At 41.8% G+C, this 19,022-nt stretch overlaps 1 protein-coding gene across 2 annotated transcripts in view; it reads right to left on the minus strand.

The window, feature by feature from the left end:
- Positions 1 to 910: 910 nt before the first annotated feature.
- BckdhA (Branched chain keto acid dehydrogenase E1 subunit alpha) overlaps positions 911 to 19,022 on the minus strand; it is an 89,870-nt gene continuing 71,758 nt past the window's right edge. The window contains exon 7 of one of the 2 annotated variants that reach the window (XM_071686189.1): positions 911 to 2,389. In XM_071686189.1, the coding sequence (XP_071542290.1) occupies positions 2,305 to 2,389 (85 nt within the window). In that variant the 3' untranslated portion in view covers positions 911 to 2,304. The remainder of the gene's footprint in view (positions 2,390 to 19,022) is intronic. The other variant, XM_071686190.1, reaches the window with a different exon arrangement.

Genomic DNA, 19,022 nt, shown 5'->3' on the forward strand with positions numbered 1-19,022 from the left:
GACACTTCATCAAGTGCTTGGTATATAGACACTTCACCAAGTGCTTGGTATACAGACACTTCACTAAGTGCTTGATATACAAACACTTCATCAAGTGCTTGGTATACAGACACTTCATCAAGTGCTTGGTATAGACACTTCATCAAGTGCTTGGTATACAGACAATTCACCAAGTGCTTGATATACAAACACTTCATCAAGTGCTTGGTATACAGACACTTCATCAAATGCTTGGTATACAGACACTTCATCAAGTGCTTGGTATACAGACATTTCATCAGGTGCTTGATATACAAACACTTCACCAAGTGCTTGGTATACAGACACTTCATCAAATGCCTGGTGTACAAACACTTCACTAAGTGTTTGGCATACAGACATTTCAGTATGTGCTTGGTATATAGACATTTTAACCAAGTGCTTTGTACATAAACACTCTCTAACTTCTGCTTGGTATACAGATCTTCACCATTTTAACATCATGTGAAAAGTACAAAAATACCTTCATAATTTGGGAAGAATATATATATATATATATATATATATATATATATATATATATATATATATATATATATATATATATATATATATATATATTTTTTTTTTGCTTTGTCGCTGTCTCCCGCGCTTGCGAGGTAGCGCAAGGAAACAGACGAAAGAAATGGCCCAACCCACCCCCATACACATGTATATACATACGTCCACACACGCAAATATACATACCTACACAGCTTTCCATGGTTTACCCCAGATGCTTCACATGCCTTGATTCAATCCACTGACAGCACGTCAACCCCGGTATACCACATCGCTCCAATTCACTCTATTCCTTGCCCTCCTTTCACCCTCCTGCATGTTCAGGCCCCGATCACACAAAATCTTTTTCACTCCATCTTTCCACCTCCAATTTGGTCTCCCTCTTCTCCTCGTTCCCTCCACCTCCGACACATGTATCCTCTTGGTCAATCTTTCCTCACTCATTCTCTCCATGTGCCCAAACCATTTCAAAACACCCTCTTCTGCTCTCTCAACCATGCTCTTTTTATTTCCACACATCTCTCTTACCCTTACGTTACTTACTCGATCAAACCACCTCACACCACACATTGTCCTCAAACATCTCATTTCCAGCACATCCATCCTCCTGCGCACAACTCTATCCATAGTCCACGCCTCGCAACCATACAACATTGTTGGAACTACTATTCCTTCAAACATGCCCATTTTTGCTTTCCGAGATAATGTTCTCGACTTCCACACATTCTTCAAGGCTCCCAGAATTTTCGCCCCCTCCCCCACCCTATGATCCACTTCCGCTTCCATGTTTCCATCCGCTGCCAGATCCACTCCCAGATATCTAAAACACTTCACTTCCTCCAGTTTTTCTCCATTCAAACTCACCTCCCAATTGACTTGACCCTCAACCCTACTGGACCTAATAACCTTGCTCTTATTCACATTTACTCTTAACTTTCTTCTTTCACACACTTTACCAAACTCAGTCACCAGCTTCTGCAGTTTCTCACATGAATCAGCCACCAGCGCTGTATCATCAGCGAACAACAACTGACTCACTTCCCAAGCTCTCTCATCCCCAACAGACTTCATCCTTGCCCCTCTTTCCAAAACTCTTGCATTCACCTCCCTAACAACCCCATCCATAAACAAATTAAACAACCATATATTAAACAACAATATATATATATATATATATATATATATATATATATATATATATATATATATATATATATTAGAATGACCAATATTCACAGTTGAAATTAAGAAAAGAACTAAGCCTGGCTATGTTTTAAAAGCCTAAATGCTTCCCAGAGCAATTCTTTCAGGTTACATCATTGACAACCTTCATGTTACAAGAAGTAACATAAATATCATTCTTAAATACACTTAAGTATATGAATGTATTTTTGAAAACAGTATTGAAAATTTCATTACTCTTTCTATAATAAATTCATCTAAAATGCCGTATTATTGATTATGCAATTAAATCATTTCTACACGCTCCCAAAGCTTTCTTTTCATATATGCTCACTTTTTCCGCCCCCAAGAGTCCCTTCTGTGGGTGTTTGTAATGGTGGAGGATTGGGTTGTGTCCAGAGCACAGATAGAAAAGAGCAACTTGTACGTATAATTACAGAGGACATCTGTTATACCTACACAAAGTCTAACCATGTGTCTACTGGATTTGGATATTATAAACTGCTATAGATCTAACTTGTACAATTATATTCACCTGTGAAAATTCTTTAACATTAGTAATGAGTATGAGCAAACTTTAAATCACTGTTGGTCCTTAGCAAAATTCTTGACAGGGTAATGATCCTCATACTCCAGGACGTGGGTTTCCATATACTCACACTGATCTCTGTAATAACAGAAGAAAATTACACAAAATATTGACAAGCTAATGCAGCATCTGTTAATGTAAAAGCACTTCTTGGATTTGAACTACAAAGTACCAAGTCACATTTACTCAATATCTACTCATGTCACAGCACTTTCTAAACTTTCATTATACAAAATAACAACAAAATTACAGTATCTTTTGATGCGATGGCACTTCATACATCCTTATCGACTTACTTCCTGTCCCAGGAGTCCCTTCTATCCTTATAAGGCTCCTGTAATGCTTGAAAAGCTGACCATGTCCACCAGTTGGGAAAACAGGTCATAAAGTGTGATTTTGTGTGTGTGCTATGTGAAGAAAATGCAGGGGAACTGAGTAGTAAGTGCTCGGCGTCTTCTTTATGGTAGAAGCACTGTGGGCATGGAGAGTCTTGGAATATGATGAAATGGTGCTTGTAGTCTTGTGATGGGTAATGTTAAAAGCATAGATGGGAGAGTGTGACTTGTTTCTCTGGGGAGTGTGGCTTATGTGGTGTATGTCTGGTGGGCTGGAGTTTAAGAATGAGTTGGAAAGTCAAATGTTTAGAACTTCTCTGGTTACTTCATTGCATATTTGTTTTGTCAGTGTTCTATTTGCTGAGGGTGGGGATCCATAAGTAAACATTACTAAGGTGTAAGGCAGAGATAAGCTTTCTATTTCTACGTGAAGGTAATGGTTTGTTATGGAGTGGTTTGGGTAGGAGGGATCTATTGCTACTGCAAAAAAACTAAGTACCAAGCAAGTTGATGTGGGAATGTATTGTGAGCATCCTTCTTTAATTGTGAAAATGTCAAGTGACTGTGGTTTTAAGCACCCATTGATTGTTTTAAGTATTCAAACTCTGTGGAAAAAATTATCTATAAAATGATGAAACAAAACAACCCACTGTCAGCCACACAGCATGGCTTCAGAGCATAACACTCTATCACGAAGCTAAACATGGTGATACTTAACACTGACCTCAACAACCAACCACAAACTCCCTCCTGTAGAGTATAAGTGGCAACAGACAATAACAAAGCATTTGAAACTGTCCCTCAACACCCTCCTGTAGAGTATAAGTGGCAACAGACATTAACAAAGCATTTGAAACTGTCCCTCAACACCCTCCTGTAGGTATAAGTGGCAACAGACATTAACAAAGCATTTGAAACCAACACCCTCCTGTAGAGTATAAGTGGCAACAGACATTAACAAAGCATTTGAAACTGTCCCTCAACACCCTCCTGTAGAGTATAAGTGGCAACAGACATTAACAAAGCATTTGAAACTGTCCCTCAACACCCTCCTGTAGAGTATAAGTGGCAACAGACATTAACAAAGCATTTGAAACTGTCCCTCAACACCCTCTTGTTGAGTATAAGTGGCAACAGACATTAACAAAGCATTTGAAACTGTTCCTCAACACATCCTCAAACAAAAAGTACTTGACATCAACCTCAACAACAATGACAAAAAAGGAAATGGTCAATTTCATAGCCAGCTGACATGTCAAAGCCACTCACAATGGCTTTTCCTCTAAAACACTTAAACTCAACAATGGAGCAATGGAGTTTCCAACTCTCTTTAATCTCATCTGATGTGACTGCCTACAGCCACAGGAAAGCTTCATTGTGAAGTTCCTCTTGTATGTAGATGACCTCACAATCACATTTTAACACCATGAACCACAGATGTAACACCATACATGTGGTAATGCAATGCCACATCTCCACAGGAGTCTCCAATTATTCTTTTAACCGGTAACACCAACACCCTGCATGGACACTCTCTCCTAATGAGCAAAAACTAACCATTCTAGGTATCACATACGACAAACACAACATACACTCCCCACACAAATAATGTGCATTGCAATGACAACTAAAGAATGGTTGTGAGCAAATTCAGACTCTGTTCACCTGTTCCAGGTGCTACCTCACAAATGTGAGGAATGGCAACCAAGGAGGAATCACTAGGCAATCATTAGGTTTAGAATGACAAGTTAATTGGGAGGAGAGTTTGAATGGAGAAAAACTGGAGGAAGTGAAGTGTTTTAGATATCTGGGAGAGACCTTAGCAGTGGACAGAACCATGGAAGCAGAAATAAGTCACAGGGTGGGGTACGGGGTGAAGGTTCTGGGAGCGTTGAAGAATGTGTGGAAGGCGAGAATGTTTATCTTGGAGAGCGAAAATGGGTATGATTGAAGGAATAGTGGTTCCAACAATGTTATATGGTTGTGACGCATAGGCTATATATAAGGTTGTGCACCCTCTCCCTCCCTGTGACTCACTTCTGCTTCCATGGATCCATCTGCTCCTAAGTCCACTCCCAGATATCTAAAACACTTCACTTCCTCTAGTTTTTCTCTATTCAAACTTACCTCCCAATTAACTTGTCCCTCTAACCCTACTAAACCTAATAACCTTGCTCTTATTCACATTTACTCTCAACTTTCTCCGTTCTCACACTTTACCAAACTCAGTCACCAACCTCTGCAGTTTCTCACCCGAATTAGCCATCAGCAAACAATAACTGACTCACTTCCCAAGCCCTCTCATTCCCAACAGACTGCATACTTGCCCCTCTCTCCAAAACTCTTGCATTCACCTCCCTAAGCACCCCATCCATAAACAAATTAAACAACCATGGAGACGTCATGCACCCTTGCCTCAAACCGATATTGTCTGGGAACCAATCACTTTCCTCTCTTCCAACTCACACAAATGCCTTATATCCTTCCTTCTAGCAACTTACCTCCCACGCCATGTACTCTTAAAACTTTCTACAAAGCATCTCTATCAACCCAATCATATGCCTTCTCCAGATCCATAAATGCTAAATACAAATCCATTTGTTTTTCTAAGTATTTCTCACATACATTCTTCAGAGCAAACACCTGATCCATACATCCTCTACCACTTCTGAAACCACACTGCTCTTCCTCGATCTGATGCTCTGTACATGCCTTTACCCTCTCAATCAATACCCTCTCATATAATTCCCAGGAATACTCAATAAACTTATGCCTCTGTAATTTGAACACTCACCTTTATCCTCTTTGCCTTTGTGCAATGGCACTATGCGTGCATTCCACCAATCCTCAGGCACTACACCATGATCCATACATACACTGAATATTCTTACCAGTCAACAACAGAGTCACCACCTTTTTTAATGAATTCCACTGCATTACCATCCAAACATGCCGCCTTACCGGCTTTCATCTCCTGCAAAGCTTTCACAACCTCTTCTCCGTTTATCATACTCATTTATCTATATTTGTTATACTTTGTCGCTGTCTCCCGCATTAGCGAGGTAGCGCAAGGAAACAGATGAAAGAATGGCCCAACCCACCCACATACACATGTATTTACATACACGTCCACACACACAAATATACATACCTATACATTTCAACGTATACATATATATATACACACACAGACATATACATATATACACATGTACATAATTCATACTGTCTGCCTTTATTCATTCCCATTGCCACCCTGCCACACATGAAATAACAACCCCTTCCCCCTGCATGTGCGCGAGGTAACACTAGGAAAAGACAACAAAGGCCACTTTCGTTCACACTCAATCTCTAGCTGTCATGTAATAATGCACCGAAACCACAGCTCCCTTTCCACATCCAGGCCCCACACACTTTCCATGGTTTACCCCAGATGCTTCACATGCCCTGGTTCAATCCACTGACAGCACGTTGACCCCAGTATACCACATTGTTCCAATTCACTCTATTCATTGCATGCCTTTCACCCTCCTGTATGTTCAGGCCCCGATCACTCAAAATCTTTTTCACTCCATCTTTCCACTCCAATTTGGTCTCCCACTTCTCGTTCCCTCTACCTCTGACACATATATCCTCTTGGTCAATCTTTCCTCACTCATTCTCACCATGTGACCAAACCATTTCAAAACACCCTCTTCTGCTCTCTCAACCACACTCTTTTTATCACCACACATCTCTCTTACCCTTTCATTACTTACTCAATCAAGCCACCTCACACCACATATTGTTCTCAAACATCTCATTTCAAGCACATCCACCCTCCTCTGCACAACTCTATCCATAGCCCACACCTCGCAACCTTATAACATTGTTGGAACCACGATTCCTTCAAACACACCCATTTTTGCTTTCCGAGATAATATTCTCAACTTCCACACATTCTTTAACGCTCCCAGAACTTTCGCCCCTCCCCCACCTATGATTCATTTCTGCTTCCAAGGTTCCATCCGCTGCCAAATCCACTCCCAGATATCTAAAACACTTCACTTCCTCCAGTTTTTCTCCATTCAAACTTACCTCCCAATTGACTTGTCCCTCAACCCTACTGTACCTAATAACCTTGTTCTTATTCACATTTACTCTCAGCTTTCTTCTTTCACACACTTTACCAAACTCAGTCACCAGCTTCTGCAGTTTCTCACATGAATCAGCCACCAGTGCTGTATCATCAGCAAACAACAACTGACTCACTTCCCAAGCTCTCTCATCCACAACAGACGTCATACTTGCCCCCTTTTCCAAAACTCTTGCATTCACCTCCCTAACAACCCCATCCATAAACAAATTAAACAACCATGGAGACATCACACACCCCTGCTGCAAACCAACATTCACTGAGAACCAATCACTTTCCTCTCTTCCTACTTGTACACATGCCTTACATCCTAAATAAAAACTTTTCACTGCTTCTAACAACTTGCCCCTCACACCATATATTCTTAATACCTTAATACCTTCCACAAATTAAACAACCATGGAGACATCACACACCCCTGCTGCAAACCAACGTTCACTGAGAACCAATCACTTTCCTCTCTTCCTACTTGTACACATGCCTTACATCCTAAATAAAAACTTTTCACTGCTTCTAACAACTTGCCTCCCACACCATATATTCTTAATACCTTCCACAGAGCATCTCTGTCAACTCTATCATATGCCTTCTCCAGATCCATAAATGCTACATACAAATCCATATGCTTTTCTACGTATTTCTCACATACATTTTTCAAAGCAAACACCTGATACACACATCCTCTACCACTTCTGAAACCACACTGCTCTTCCCCAATCTGATGCTCTGTACATGCGTTCACCCTCTCAATCAATACCCTCCCATACAATTTACCAGGAATACTCAACAAACTTATACCTCTGTAATTTTAGCACTCACTTTTATCCCCTTTGCTTTTGTACAATGGCACTATGCAAGCATTCCGCCAATCCTCAGGCACCTCACCATGAGTCATACATACATTAAATAACCTTACCAACCAGTCAACAATACAGACACCCCCTTTTTTAATAAATTCCACTGCAGTACCATCCAAACCTGCTGCCTTGCCGGCTTTCATCTTCCGCAAAGCTTTTACTACCTCTTCCCTGTTTACCAAGTCATTTCCCTAACCCTCTCACTCTGCATGCCACCACGACCAAAGCACCTTATATCTGCCAGTCTATCATCAAACACATTCAACAAACTTCAAAATACTCACTCCATCTCCTCACATCACCACTACTCATTATCACCTCCCCATTAGCCCCCTTCACTGAAGTTCCCATTGATTCCCTTGTCTTACGCACTTTATTTACCTCCTTCCAAAACATCTTTTTATTCTCCCTAAAATCTAATGATACTCTCTCACCCCAACTCTCATTTGCCCTCTTTTTCACCTCTTGCACCTTTCTCTTGACCTCCTGCCTCTTTCTTTTATACATCTCCCAGTCATTTGCATTATTTCCCTGCAAAAATCGTCCAAATGCCTCTCTCTTCTCTTTCAATAATAATCTTACTTCTCCATCCCACCACACTACCCATTCTAATCTGACCACCTCCCACGCTTCTCATGCCACAAGCATCTTTTGCGCAAGCCATCACTGCTTCCCTAAATACATCCCATTCCTCCCCCACTCCCCTTATGCCCTTTGTTCTCACCTTTTTCCATTCTATACTCAGTCTCTCCTGGTATTTCCTCACACAAGTCTCCTTCCCAAGCTCACTTACTCTCACCACTCTTTTCACCCCAACATTCTCTCTTCTTTTCTAAAAACCTCTAAAAATCTTCACCTTCACCTCCACAAGATAATGATCAGACATCCCTTCAGTTGCACCTCTCAGCACATTAACATCCAAAAGTCTCTCTTTCGTGCACCTATCAATTAACACATAATCCAATAATGCTCTCTGGCCATCTCTCCTACTTACATATGTATACTTATGTACATCTCTCTTTTTAAACCAGGTATTCCCAATCACCAGTCCTTTTTCAGCACATAAACCTATACGCTCTTCACCATTTCCATTTACAACACTGAACACCCCATGTACACCAATTATTCCCTCAACTGCCACATTACTCACCTTTGCATTCAAATCACCCATCACTATAACCTGGTCTCATACATCAAAACTACTAGCATGCTCACTTAGCTGCTCCCAAAACACTTGCCTCTCATGATCTTTCTTCTCATGCCCCGGTGCATATGCACCAATAATCACCCATCTCTCTCCATCGACTTTCAGTTTTACCCATATCAATCTAGAGGTTACTTTCTTACACTCTATCACATACTCCCAACACATCTGTTTCAGGAGTACTGCTACCCCTTCCCTTACTCTTGTCCTCTCACTAACCCCTGACTTTACTCCCAAGACATTCCCAAACCAATGTTCCCCTTTACCCTTGAGCTTGGTTTTACTCAGAGCCAAAACATCCAGGTTCCTTTCCTCAAACATACTACCTATCTCTCCTTTTTTCTCATCATGATTACAACCACACACATTTAGACACGCCGATCTGAGCCTTCGAGGTGGATGAGCACTCCTTCCGTGACTCCTTCTGTTTCCCCTTTTAGAAAGTTAAAATACAAGAAAGGGAGGGTTTCCAGCCCCCTGCTCCCGTCCCCTTTAGTCGCCTTCTACGACACATGAAGAATGCGTGGGAAGTATTCTTTCTTCCCTATCCCGTGGGATATATATATATATATATATATATATATATATATATATATATATATATATTATCCCTGGAGGAAGTGAAGTGTTTTAGATATCTGGGAGTGGATCTGTCAGCGGATGGAACCATGGAAGCGGAAGTGGATCATAGGGTGGGGGAGGGGGCGAAAATTTTGGGAGCCTTGAAAAATGTGTGGAAGTCGAGAACATTATCTCGGAAAGCAAAAATGGGTATGTTTGAAGGAATAGTGGTACCAACAATGTTGTATGGTTGCGAGGCGTGGGCTATGGATAGAGATGTGCGCAGGAGGATGGATGTGCTGGAAATGAGATGTTTGAGGAAAATGTGTGGTGTGAGGTGGTTTGATCGAGTAAGTAACGTAAGGGTAAGAGAGATGTGTGGAAATAAAAAGAGCGTGGTTGAGAGAGCAGAAGAGGGTGTTTTGAAATGGTTTGGGCACATGGAGAGAATGAGTGAGGAAAGATTGACCAAGAGGATATATGTGTCGGAGGTGGAGGGAACGAGGAGAAGAGGGAGACCAAATTGGAGGTGGAAAGATGGAGTGAAAAAGATTTTGTGTGATCGGGGCCTGAACATGCAGGAGGGTGAAAGGAGGGCAAGGAATAGAGTGAATTGGAGCGATGTGGTATACAGGGGTTGACGTGCTGTCAGTGGATTGAATCAAGGCATGTGAAGCGTCTGGGGTAAACCATGGAAAGCTGTGTAGGTATGTATATTTGCGTGTGTGGACGTGTGTATGTACATGTGTATGGGGGGGGGGGGTTGGGCCATTTCTTTCGTCTGTTTCCTTGCGCTACCTCGCAAACGCGGGAGACAGCGACAAAGTATAAAAAAAAAAAAAAAAAAAAAAAAAAAAAAAAAAATATTATCCCTGGGGATAGGGGAGAAAGAATACTTCCCACGTATTCCCTGCATGTCGTAGAAGCCGACTAAAAGGGGAGGGAGCGTGGGGCTGGAAATCCTCTCCTTTCTTTTTTTTTTTTGATTTTCCAAAAGAAGGAACAGAGAAGGGGACCAGGTGAGGATATTCCCTCAAAGGCCCAGTCCTCTGTTCTTAATGCTACCTCGCTAACGCGGGAAATGGCAAATAGTTTGAAAGAAAGAAAGATATATATATATATATATATATATATATATATATATATACAAAGGCAAAGGGGATAAGAGTGAGTGCTCAAATTACAGAGGTATAAGTTTATTGAGTATTTCTGGTAAATCATATGGGAGGGTATTGATTGAGAGGGTGAAGGCATGTACAGAGCATCAGATTGGGGAAGTGCAGTGTGGTTTCAGAAGTGGTAGAGGATGTGTGGATCAGGTGTTTGCTTTGAAGAATGTATGTGAGAAATACTTAGAAAAGCAAATGGATTTGTATGTAGCATTTATGGATCTGGAGAAGGCATATGATAGAGTTGATAGAGATGCTCTGTGGAAGGTATTAAGAATATATGGTGTGGGAGGCAAGTTGTTAGAAGCAGTGAAAAGTTTTTATCGAGGTTGTAAGGCATGTGTACATGTAGGAAGAAAGGAAAGTGATTGGTTCTCAGTGAATGTAGGTTTGCGGCAGGGGTGTGTGATGTCTCCATGGTTGTTTAATTTGTTTATGGATGGGGTTGTTAGGGAGGTGAATGCAAGAGTTTTGGAAAGAGGGACAAGTATGAAGTCTGTTGGGGATGAGAGAGCTTGGGAAGTGAGTCAGTTGTTGTTCGCTGATGATACAGCGCTGGTGGCTGATTCATGTGAGAACCTGCAGAAGCTGGTGACTGAGTTTGGTAAAGTGTGTGAAAGAAGAAAGTTAAGAGTAAATGTGAATAAGAGCAAGGTTATTAGGTACAGTAGGGTTGAGGGTCAAGTCAATTGGGAGGTAAGTTTGAATGGAGAAAAACTGGAGGAAGTAAAGTGTTTTAGATATCTGGGAGTGTATCTGGCAGTGGATGGAACCATGGAAGCGGAAGTGGATCATAGGGTGGGGGAGGGGGCGAAAATTCTGGGAGCCTTGAAGAATGTGTGGAAGTCGAGAACATTATCTCGGAAAGCAAAAATGGGTATGTTTGAAGGAACAGTGGTTCCAACAATGTTGTATGGTTGCGAGGCGTGGGCTATGGATAGAGTTGTGCGCAGGAGGATGGATGTGCTGGAAATGAGATGTTTGAGGACAATGTGTGGTGTGAGGTGGTTTGATCGGGTAAGTAACGTAAGGGTAAGAGAGATGTGTGGAAATAAAAAGAGCGTGGTTGAGAGAGCAGAAGAGGGTGTTTTGAAATGGTTTGGGCACATGGAGAGACTGAGTGAGGAAAGATTGACCAAGAGGATATATGTGTCGGAGGTGGAGGGAACGAGGAGAAGTGGGAGACCAAATTGGAGGTGGAAAGATGGAGTGAAAAAGATTTTGAGTGATCGGGGCCTGAACATGCAGGAGGGTGAAAGGCGGGCAAGGAATAGAGTGAATTGGATCAATGTGGTATACCGGGGTTGACGTGCTGTCAGTGGATTGAATCAAGGCATGTGTATGGGGGTGGGTTGGGCCATTTCTTTCGTCTGTTTCCTTGCGCTACCTCGCAAACGCAGGAGACAGCGACAAAAAAAAAAAATATATATATATATATATATATATATATATATATATATATATATATATATATATATATATTTTATATATATATATATATATATATATATATATATATATATATATATATATATATATATATATATATATATATATATATTTTCTTTCTCCCCTATCCCTGGGGATAGGGGAGAAAGAATACTTCCCACGTATTCCCTGCGTGTCGTAGAAGGCGACTAAAAGGGGAGGGAGCGGGGGGCTGGAAATCCTCCCCTCTCACTTTTTTTTAATTTTCCAAAAGAAGGAACAGAGAAGGGGGCCAGGTGAGGATATTCCCTCAGTGGCCCAGTCCTCAGTTTTTAACGCTACCTCGCTAACGCGGGAAATGGCGAATAGTTTGAAAAAAAAAAAAAAAAAAAAGATATATATATATATATATATATATATATATATATATATATATATATATATATATATATATATATATATATATATATATTATCCCAGGGGATAGGGGAGAAAGAATACTTCCCACGTATTCCCTGCGTGTCGTAGAAGGCGACTAAAAGGGGAGGGAGCGGGGGGTTGGAAATCCTCCCCTCTCAATTTTTTTTTTTAATTTTCCAAAAGAAGGAACAGAGAAGGGGGCCAGGTGAGGATATTCCCTCAGTGGCCCAGTTCTCTGTTCTTAACGCTACCTCGCTAACGCGGGAAATGGCGAATAGTTTGAAAAATATATATATATATATATATATATATATATATATATATATATATATATATATATATTTTCTTTCTTTCTTTCATACTATTCGCTATTTCCTGCATTAGCGAGGCAGCGTGAAGAACAGAGGACTGGGGCTTTGAGGGAATATCCTCACCTGGCCCCTCTTCTCTGTTCCTTCTTTTGGAAAATTGAAAAAAAAAACAAGAGGGGAGGATTTACAGCCACCTGCTCCCTCCCCTTTTAGTCGCCTTCTACGACACGCAGGGAATATGTGGGAAGTATTCTTTCTCCCCTATCCCCAGGGATATATATATATATATATATATATATATATATATATATATATATATATATTTTTTTTTTTTTTTTTTTTTTTTTTTATACTTTGTCGCTGTCTCCCGCGTTTGCGAGGTAGCGCAAGGAAACAGACGAAAGAAATGGCCCAACCCCCCCCCCATACACATGTACATACACACGTCCACACACGCAAATATACATACCTACACAGCTTTCCATGGTTTACCCCAGACGCTTCACATGCCTTGATTCAATCCACTGACAGCACGTCAACCCCTGTATACCACATCGCTCCAATTCACTCTATTCCTTGCCCTCCTTTCACCCTCCTGCATGTTCAGGCCCGATCACACAAAATCTTTTTCACTCCATCTTTCCACCTCCAATTTGGTCTCCCTCTTCTCCTCGTTCCCTCCACCTCCGACACATATATCCTCTTGGTCAATCTTTCCTCACTCATTCTCTCCATGTGCCCAAACCATTTCAAAACACCCTCTTCTGCTCTCTCAACCACGCTCTTTTTATTTCCACACATCTCTCTTACCCTTACGTTACTTACTCGATCAAACCACCTCACACCACACATTGTCCTCAAACATCTCATTTCCAGCACATCCATCCTCCTGCGCACATCTCTATCCATAGCCCACGCCTCGCAACCATACAACATTGTTGGAACCACTATTCCTTCAAACATACCCATTTTTGCTTTCCGAGATAATGTTCTCGACTTCCACACATTCTTCAAGGCTCCCAAAATTTTCGCCCCCTCCCCCACCCTATGATCCACTTCCGCTTCCATGGTTCCATCCGCTGCCAGATCCACTCCCAGATATCTAAAACACTTCACTTCCTCCAGTTTTTCTCCATTCATACTCACCTCCCAATTGACTTGACCCTCACCCCTACTGTACCTAATAACCTTGCTCTTATTCCCATTTACTCTTAACTTTCTTCTTCCACACACTTTACCAAACTCAGTCACCAGCTTCTGCAGTTTCTCACATGAATCAGCCACCAGTGCTGTATCATCAGCGAACAACAACTGACTCACTTCCCAAGCTCTCTCATCCCCAACAGACTTCATACTTGCCCCTCTTTCCAAAACTCTTACATTTACCTCCCTAACAACCCCATCCATAAACAAATTAAACAACCATGGAGACATCACACACCCCTGCCGCAAACCTACATTCACTGACAACCAATCACTTTCCTCTCTTCCTACACGTACACATGCCTTACATCCTCGATAAAAACTTTTCACTGCTTCTAACAACTTTCCTCCCACACCATATATTCTTAATACCTTCCACAGAGCATCTCTATCAACTCTATCATATGCCTTCTCCAGATCCATAAATGCTACATACAAATCCATTTGCTTTTCTAAGTATTTCTCACATACATTCTTCAAAGCAAACACCTGATCCACACATCCTCTACCACTTCTGAAACCACACTGCTCTTCCCCGATCTGATGCTCTGTACATGCCTTCACCCTCTCAATCAATACCCTCCCATATGATTTACCAGGAATACTCAATAAACTTATACCTCTGTAATTTGAGCACTCACTCTTATCCCCTTTGCCTTTGTACAATGGCACTATGCACGCATTCCGCCAATCCTCAGGCACCTCACCATGAGTCATACATACATTAAATAACCTTACGAACCAGTCAACAATACAGTCACCCCCTTTTTTAATAAATTCCACTGCAATACCATCCAAACCTGCTGTCTTGCCGGCTTTCATCATCCGCAAAGCTTTCACTACCTCTTCTCTGTTTACCAAATCATTTTCCCTAACCCTCTCACTTTGCACACCACCTCGACCAAAACACCCTATATCTGCCACTCTATCATCAAACACATTCAACAAAGCTTCAAAATACTCACTCCATCTCCTTCTCACATCACCACTACTTGTTATCACCTCCCCATTTGCGCCCTTCACTGAAGTTCCCATTTGCTCCCTTGTCTTATGCACTTTATTTACCTCCTTCCAGAACATCTTTTTATTCTCTCTAAAATTTAATGATACTCTCTCACCCCAACTCTCGTTTGCCCTTTTTTTCACCTCTTGCACCTTTCTCTTGACCTCCTGTCTCTTTCTTTTATACATCTCCCACTCAATTGCATTTTTTCCCTGCAAAAATCGTCCAAATGCCTCTCTCTTCTCTTTCACTAATACTCTTACTTCTTCATATATATATATATATATATATATATATATATATATATATATATATATATATATGGGAAACAGAAGAAGGAGTCACGCGGGGAGTGCTCATCCTCCTCGAAGGCTCAGAGTGGGGTGCCTAAATGTGTGTGGATGTAACCAAGATGTGAAAAAAGGAGAGATAGGTAGTATGTTTGAGGAAAGGAACCTGGATGTTTTGGCTCTGAGTGAAACGAAGCTCAAGGGTAAAGGGGAAGAGTGGTTTGGGAATGTCTGGGGAGTAAAGTCAGGGGTTAGTGAGAGGACAAGAGCAAGGGAAGGAGTAGCAATACTCCTGAAACAGGAGTTGTGGGAGTATGTGATAGAATGTAAGAAGGTAAATTCTCGATTAATATGGGTAAAACTGAAAGTTGATGGAGAGAGGTGGGTGATTATTGGTGCATATGCACCTGGGCATGAGAAGAAAGATCATGAGAGGCAAGTGTTTTGGGAGCAGCTGAATGAGTGTGTTAGTGGTTTTGATGCACGAGACCGGGTTATAGTGATGGGTGATTTGAATGCAAAGGTGAGTAATGTGGCAGTTGAGGGAATAATTGGTATACATGGGGTGTTCAGTGTTGTAAATGGAAATGGTGAAGAGCTTGTAGATTTATGTGCTGAAAAAGGACTGATGATTGGGAATACCTGGTTTAAAAAGCGAGATATACATAAGTATACTTATGTAAGTAGGAGAGATGGCCAGAGAGCGTTATTGGATTACGTGTTAATTGACAGGCGTGCGAGAGAGAGACTTTTGGATGTTAATGTGCTGAGAGTTGCAACTGGAGGGATGTCTGATCATTATCTTGTGGAGACTAAGGTGAAGATTTGTATGGGTTTTCAGAAAAGAAGAGTGAATGTTGGGGTGAAGAGGGTGGTGAGAGTAAGTGAGCTTGGGAAGGAGACCTGTGTGAGGAAGTACCAGGAGAGACTGAGTACAGAATGGAAAAAGGTGAGAACAATGGAAGTAAGGGGAGTGGTGGAGGAATGGGATGTATTTAGGGAATCATTGATGGATTGCGCAAAAGATGCTTGTGGCATGAGAAGAATGGGAGGTGGGTTGATTAGAAAGGGTAGTGAGTGGTGGGATGAAGAAGTAAGAGTATTAGTGAAAGAGAAGAGAGAGGCATTTGGACGATTTTTGCAGGGAAAAAATGCAATTGAGTGGGAGATGTATAAAAGAAAGAGACAGGAGGTCAAGAGAAAGGTGCAAGAGGTGAAAAAAAGGGCAAATGAGAGTTGGGGTGAGAGAGTATCATTAAATTTTAGAGAGAATAAAAAGATGTTCTGGAAGGAGGTAAACAAAGTGCGTAAGACAAGGGAGCAAATGGGAACTTCAGTGAAGGGCGCAAATGGGGAGGTGATAACAAGTAGTGGTGATGTGAGAAGGAGATGGAGTGAGTATTTTGAAGCTTTGTTGAATGTGTTTGATGATAGAGTGGCAGATATAGGGTGTTTTGGTCGAGGTGGTGTGCAAAGTGAGAGGGTTAGGGAAAATGATTTGGTAAACAGAGAAGAGGTAGTGAAAGCTTTGCGGAAGATGAAAGCCGGCAAGGCAGCAGGTTTGGATGGTATTGCAGTGGAATTTATTAAAAAAGGGGGTGACTGTATTGTGGACTGGTTGGTAAGGTTATTTAATGTATGTATGACTCATGGTGAGGTGCCTGAGGATTGGCGGAATGCGTGCATAGTGCCATTGTACAAAGGCAAAGGGGATAAGAGTGAGTGCTCAAATTACAGAGGTATAAGTTTATTGAGTATTCCTGGTAAATTATATGGGAGGGTATTGATTGAGAGGGTGAAGGCATGTACAGAGCATCAGATCGGGGAAGAGCAGTGTGGTTTCAGAAGTGGTAGAGGATGTGTGGATCAGGTGTTTGCTTTGAAGAATGTATGTGAGAAATACTTAGAAAAGCAAATGGATTTGTATGTAGCATTTATGGATCTGGAGAAGGCATATGACAGAGTTGATAGAGATGCTCTGTGGAAGGTATTAAGAATATATGGTGTGGGAGGAAAGTTGTTAGAAGCAGTGAAAAGTTTTTATCGAGGATGTAAGGCATGTGTACGTGTAGGAAGAGAGGAAAGTGATTGGTTCTCAGTGAATGTAGGTTTGTGGCAGGGGTGTGTGATGTCTCCATGGTTGTTTAATTTGTTTATGGATGGGGTTGTTAGGGAGGTAAATGCAAGAGTTTTGGAAAGAGGGGCAAGTATGAAGTCTGTTGGGGATGAGAGAGCTTGGGAAGTGAGTCAGTTGTTGTTCGCTGATGATACAGCGCTGGTGGCTGATTCATGTGAGAAACTGCAGAAGCTGGTGACTGAGTTTGGTAAAGTGTGTGGAAGAAGAAAGTTAAGAGTAAATGTGAATAAGAGCAAGGTTATTAGGTACAGTAGGGTTGAGGGTCAAGTCAATTGGGAGGTGAGTTTGAATGGAGAAAAACTGGAGGAAGTGAAGTGTTTTAGATATCTGGGAGTGGATTTGGCAGCGGATGGAACCATGGAAGCGGAAGTGGATCATAGGGTGGGGGAGGGGGCGAAAATTCTGGGGGCCTTGAAGAATGTGTGGAAGTCGAGAACATTATCTCGGAAAGCAAAAATGGGTATGTTTGAAGGAATAGTGGTTCCAACAATGTTGTATGGTTGCGAGGCGTGGGCTATGGATAGAGTTGTGTGCAGGAGGATGGATGTGCTGGAAATGAGATGTTTGAGGACAATGTGTGGTGTGAGGTGGTTTGATCGAGTGAGTAACGTAAGGGTAAGAGAGATGTGTGGAAATAAAAAGAGCGTGGTTGAGAGAGCAGAAGAGGGTGTTTTGAAGTGGTTTGGGCACATGGAGAGAATGAGTGAGGAAAGATTGACCAAGAGGATATATGTGTCGGAGGTGAAGGGAACGAGGAGAAGAGGGAGACCAAATTGGAGGTGGAAAGATGGAGTGAAAAAGATTTTGTGTGATCGGGGCCTGAACATGCAGGAGGGTGAAAGGAGGGCAAGGAATAGAGTGAATTGGAGCGATGTGGTATACCGGGGTTGACGTGCTGTCAGTGGATTGAATCAAGGCATGTGAAGCGTCTGGGGTAAACCATGGAAAGCTGTGTAGGTATGTATATTTGCGTGTGTGGACGTATGTATATATATGTGTATGGGGGGGGGGGGTTGGGCCATTTCTTTCGTCTGTTTCCTTGCGCTACCTCGCAAACGCGGGAGACAGCGACAAAGTATAATAAAATATAATATAATATATATATATATATATATATATAGGGTGGGGGAGGGGGCGAAAATTCTGGTAGCCTTGAATAATGTGTGGAAGTCGAGAACATTATCTCGGAAAGCAAAAATGGGTATGTTTGAAGGAATAGTGGTTCCAACAATGTTGTATGGTTGCGAGGCGTGGACTATGGATAGAGTTGTGCGCAGGAGGATGGATGTGCTGGAAATGAGATGTTTGAGGACAATGTGTGGTGTGAGGTGGTTTGATCGAGTAAGTAACGTAAGGGTAAGAGAGATGTGTGGTAATAAAAAGAGCGTGGTTGAGAGAGCAGAAGAGGGTGTTTTGAAATGGTTTGGTCACATGGAGAGAATGAGTGAGGAAAGATTGACCAAGAGGATATATGTGTCGGAGGTGGAGGGAACGAGGAGAAGAGGGAGACCAAATTGGAGGTGGAAAGATGGAGTGAAAAAGATTTTGTGTGATCGGGGCCTGAACATGCAGGAGGGTGAAAGGAGGGCAAAGAATAGGGTGAATTGGAGCGATGTGGTATACCGGGGTTGACGTGCTGTCAGTGGATTGAATCAAGG

This window comes from Panulirus ornatus, chromosome 41 (genome assembly GCF_036320965.1).
Source record: "Panulirus ornatus isolate Po-2019 chromosome 41, ASM3632096v1, whole genome shotgun sequence".
Taxonomy (NCBI): domain Eukaryota; kingdom Metazoa; phylum Arthropoda; class Malacostraca; order Decapoda; family Palinuridae; genus Panulirus; species Panulirus ornatus.